This window comes from Diplotaxodon limnothrissa, linkage group LG10, assembly GCF_057381915.1.
Source record: "Diplotaxodon limnothrissa isolate DT_005_m linkage group LG10, D_limnothrissa_male_GT1.1, whole genome shotgun sequence".
Taxonomy (NCBI): domain Eukaryota; kingdom Metazoa; phylum Chordata; class Actinopteri; order Cichliformes; family Cichlidae; genus Diplotaxodon; species Diplotaxodon limnothrissa.
In genome coordinates, this window is record NC_140605.1 from 36061635 (window position 1) to 36066634 (window position 5000).

At 45.5% G+C, this 5000-nt stretch overlaps 1 protein-coding gene across 1 annotated transcript in view; it reads left to right on the forward strand.

The window, feature by feature from the left end:
* LOC146624906 (GTPase IMAP family member 9-like) overlaps positions 1 to 4790 on the forward strand; it is a 6256-nt gene extending 1466 nt beyond the window's left edge. Inside the window, exon 2 of the mRNA XM_085364811.1 lies at positions 4629 to 4790. Coding sequence (XP_085220937.1) covers positions 4629 to 4790 — 162 coding nt within the window. The remainder of the gene's footprint in view (positions 1 to 4628) is intronic.
* Positions 4791 to 5000: the final 210 nt, after the last annotated feature.

Below are 5000 nucleotides of genomic sequence, written 5' to 3' on the forward strand. Positions count from 1 at the left end.
CACCTCAAAATGCTTGGTCAAACTCCAGGACAATGAGACTGAGAGAGCTGCACAGAGCCATAAAAGGCCCTCAACTGATCAACAGGACCAATATCTGCGGCTTTGCACAAGGACGAGCAGCATTACACTGGCGGAACTGCAAAATGACCTCCAGTAGTCCTTTTCTGACCAACCAATCAGAAACAGACTTCATGAGGGTGACTTGAGGAACCAATATCCTATATTTGTCCCCAGTTTGCATTTTCTATAGCCTGTCAGAACTGACAGGTCCACCACCGAGTGCTGTTCACAGATGAGAGCAGATTCCCCCTGTGCACACTGAAGGGTCTCAGGGTTTGAATGGACCCAGATGTGGAACTCCTTGAGTAAAGACAGTTATTTTATTTATTTATTTTTATATTTTGGGGGGGTTTAATAAATTTGTCCATATTTCTAGAAATGAGAGCTGCTCCATCCAAAGTGGGATGGATGCCGTCTCTCCTGACAAGACCAGGTTTCCTCCAGAAGGTTTGCCAATTATCTATGAAGCCCACATCGTTTCTGGGACACCACTCAGACAGCCAGCAATTTAAGGAGAACATGCGGCTAAACATGTCACTCCTGGTCTGATTGGGGAGGGGACCAGAGAAAACTACAGAGTCCGACATTGTTTTGGCAAAGTTGCACACCGATTCAATATTGATTTTAGTGACCTCCGATTGGCGTAACCGGGTGTCATTACTGCCGACGTGAATTATGATCTTACTGAATTTACGTTTACCCTTAGCCAGCAGTTTTAAATTTCCTTCAATGTCGCCTGCTCTGGCCCCTGGAAGACAATTGACTATGGTTGCCGGTGTCTCTAGCTTCACATGTCTGAGAACAGAATCACCAATTACCAGAGTTTGACCCCCGGCGGGTGTGTCGCCGAGTGGGGAAAAACGGTTAGACACATGAACGGGTTGGTGGTGTACCTTGGGCTTCTGTTTAGGACTATGCTTCCTCCTCACCGTCACCCAGCCGCCCTCTTTCCCCAGCTGCTTGGGGTCTGCCAGGGAACAGCTAGCGGGCCTACGCTATCTTAGACTGCACCAGCTACAGGGGCCTGGCTAGCCATGGGTGAATGAAAGGTGCGAAGCAGAGTCTCCAATTCAGTAATCCTGGCCTCCAGAGCTGCAAATATGCTACATTTGTTGATAACGATTGCGTTTAGACTTTTCTTCCACCCAGTGGCGGTCCTAGCCTGTTTGGCGCCCTGGGCGAACACTCCCTCTGGCGTCCCCCACCACACACACAGAAAACATTAAGGATTGTACTTTAACCCTTTAAAGCCGGTCGGCACGGGCACGATCCGTTTTGCGTAGCTATTTTTTTTTTTTGCCTGTCCCGTTTGGCTCTTTTGCATCAGAATTGTTGTCTAAAGGCAAAGAAAGATGCCCAACGGATTTACTTTACCAAACTGACCATCCCAGCCTTGCCGTAATGGTCCATTTGATTCACCTTTTATTGTTTATTTTATTTTCACTTACTGAATACGGGACAGACTTGACTGGGGGAAAGAAGGGGAGAAAGTAAGAGAAACAGCTGAGAAGAGGGACGGGGGAGAAGGGCAAAAACCAAAAACCAACAGAATGGGCAGAAAAAGAAAAAAAAAGAAAAAGAAAATGCATATATCAATCACCTGGATCACCTGCTGAGAAAGAAAAAAGAAAGCAAGCAGAAGAGAACAAGAGTAATAGAATAAACAACATCACAATGATATATGGGAATGCGTAACTATTTTTAAATCCCCGTAGAACCGGAACCACTAAGCTAGCGCAATAATTTTTTTTGCATATGAAACCGGAGGAGTTGTACTTACATCTCATGTCATCAGCTTGTCCTCGGTCACGGTTTCCTTCCACATATAGCTTTGCAAAAACTGCATCAAAGCGCTTGCAGGAACAAAAACATAAACACGCTTTGCCGATCCGATCAGCTGTTCGTAACACTTCCTACATTGGAATAGACATCAGTGCGAACTATCACATTTCCGCCATTACCTGCCCGAAACCGGAAGTGATGTCATTTTCGTGGAAAATGTAGTTTTTTACTTAGTAGTTGTTTTTTTTTACCAGAAATGCCACTTTCATAAGGCTGCCGACCTATTGCACGCAATGGCGGCGCCATCTTACCCTCCGACGATACATACATGACACAAAACATCACATGGGGAGACAGGTCAGAGAGGTCTAACAATGGAAAATGCACCACATGAGGAAAGATAAGGAGAAAAAATAACTCCCCCCAGACTGAGCTCCAACAGGGAGATCAGTTTGAGAACAGAAAAAAACACCTCTGCACATGAAACAACTCTTAATACACCAAAGAACACATGACAAGTAACAGGGGGGGTAAAGGGTGAGAGACAGCCGATTTAGACAGCACATCCGGGCCTGCAGCCTGTGCGCTGGTCTCCTTGATCCACCGTCAGCATCGGAGGGGAATAAGCGTCGAAGGCGTTTGGAAAGGGAGGGGGGATGAGTGCGTGCATATCAGTGTATATGTGTGTGTGTGTGTGTGTGTGTGTGTGTGTGCGTGTGTGTGTGTGTGTGTGTGTGTGTGTGTGTGTGTGTGTGTGTGTGTGCGTGTCCAGAGTTCAGCTGAGACAGTGTCCTTCACCCTGCCAGGCTAAGTAAACAGTCTTCCAGCCAACCCAGGTGGCCTTGCATGGAATGGGGGGAACAGACTCAACACAGTCGTTATCAGGGTGTTGTTGTTCGGCTCCAGCCTTGAGCCCGCAAGGCAAGTTGAATATCTAACAGAGTTTCACGATCGTAGGTCAGTAGAGAGTCAGCGTGGTTCAATAAAAGTGACAAAAACAATAAAAACATGGAGACCAAAAGTGGATCCAACAGCCGTGGACGGCGAGCCGTGCACACCGGTGCCATTTACACTAGCCTAGTCACAAACAATATATTATGGTCGACAGTATCGAACGCTGCACTGAGGTCTAGCAGGACAAGCACAGAGATGAGTCCACTGTCAGAGGCCATAAGAAGATCATTTGTAACCTTCACTAAAGCTGTTTCTGTGCTGTGATGAGCTCTGAAACCTGACTGAAACTCTTCAAATAAACCTCTGCAGATGATCTGTTAGCTGTTTGACAACTACTCTTTCAAGGATGTTTGATATAAAGGAAGGTTGGAGATTGGCCTATAATTAGCTAAGACTGCTGGGTCTAGAGATGCTTTTTGAGTAAAGGTTTAACTTCTACTTTTTATCTAGATTGTATTTTATGATAGAAAGTTTGTCTAAACAGTAAATCAAAAGTTTTAAATGTACTTACGAGCTTTGGTGCCGGCCATGTTTGTGCTGCTCAGGATTACAAAGCTTACAAGCTGGCTGTGTCCTGTGTGACGGCACGGACACGCCGTCGGGGCTAAAAGCTGACAGCTCACTGACTCTGATGCTGCAGGTTTCATCAATCTGACCAACATTCACTGAAGCAGCAGCAAAAGAGGATGATGATAAACATCGTCACTCTCACTCTGACTTTGGCTGTTTTGCTTCCACCACGATAAAATCCCACTTCCTGCACGGCTCTGTCTCTGTACTCACAGACCAGTTTACCATCAAATCTCTGTTTTCTGCATTATTCTCTGCTCATTATGCACCAGTCTGCTGTTGTGTTCGTGTTGATTCATGGTTTGCTTCAGTTTTTGTTCTACTGCAGAATATTTTAAGGTTATTTGCTATAAGAAGCCAGAACATCTGCTTCATGTGTGTCTGTTTGATCCTCAGTTACTTTGACACAAAGGCCTCTGCTGTGGCGCTCACACCTCTGATGAAGTCTCACAGTGTCAGCTTCGGTTTAATATATGGATATTAAATATGGATAAGTGCTGATAAATGAATAAATAAGATGTTTCTGACCGCCTGAGTCTGAATTCAATCAAATTGAACGCAGAAGTCGACGTCGATAGCCAGCCCTACCACGCAGAGCTGGAAACAGATTTATTTTACACAGTCTGCAGGAAAACAAAGGCTTTGATTGTTCCTGCTGAGAAAACCTGTGGTTGGTGTCAGACCTGACAATATGAAGTTACAGGTGTTCATATTGAAAGGTCACAACCCAACAATGAGCAGCTGTTGGTGTTCTGACATGAAGAAACCACACACAGACAGTAAAGTACAAACTCTACTGTTTTTACTGATCGACGCTCACTGCGGTCCACAGCCTTTACCTGATGAGTGAAACTGAGCTCAGGTGAAATCTTTTGATCCTGTTCAGCCAGTTCGACTGTCGGTTCCTGTAAGCTCGGAGCAAGCTTCCTGCATTCCCTGGAGTTTTACAGGAAAGCAGAAAATACTCCAGATACCTCAGAAGCCACAGCTCTGCATTGATGTCGTTCTTCAGCTGAATACGTTTGAGGTTCTGTTTTGGTTCTCAGTGAGGAAGAGCGTTTAGAGGAGCCCTTTCAGATGCTTTCCTTTTTAACCGAAACACACTGTGGGTTTTTCCCACCTTTGGTATTCTCTTTGTTTCCTCAAAGATCGAGTCGATTATTTAGTCTGTGCAGCGCTTCCATTTATACTGTTTCTGTCAGGGTCCTGGGTCTCCTGACAGAGAAGGAGAAACGAGAGGACGGGCACAGACGAAGAACAAGATCCTGAGGGCTGCTGGGATAGGAGCGGGCCTCGGGAGCATTTTAGGGCCACTGGGAGCAGCACTGGGAGCAGCAGTGGGAGCAGTACTGGGAGCAGCACTGGGAGCAGCAGTGGGAGCAGCAGTCGTAGCAGCAAAGGAGAAAAAATGTGCCACACAATAAAATAAAGAACGTTTGATCACATTTTGATAATTATTGGTCATTAATGGCGCACACAAGAACTGTTAGTCCACGGTAATTTATCATATTGTGTAATACGTCATCTAAGAGCTGTATAACATGAGCCTGTATACACACAGATCTCCTGAACATCTTTGGTTCCTGGGTAACGAGCTTTTTCCTCCATTGCTTAAATAAAACATTTTCCTGAAT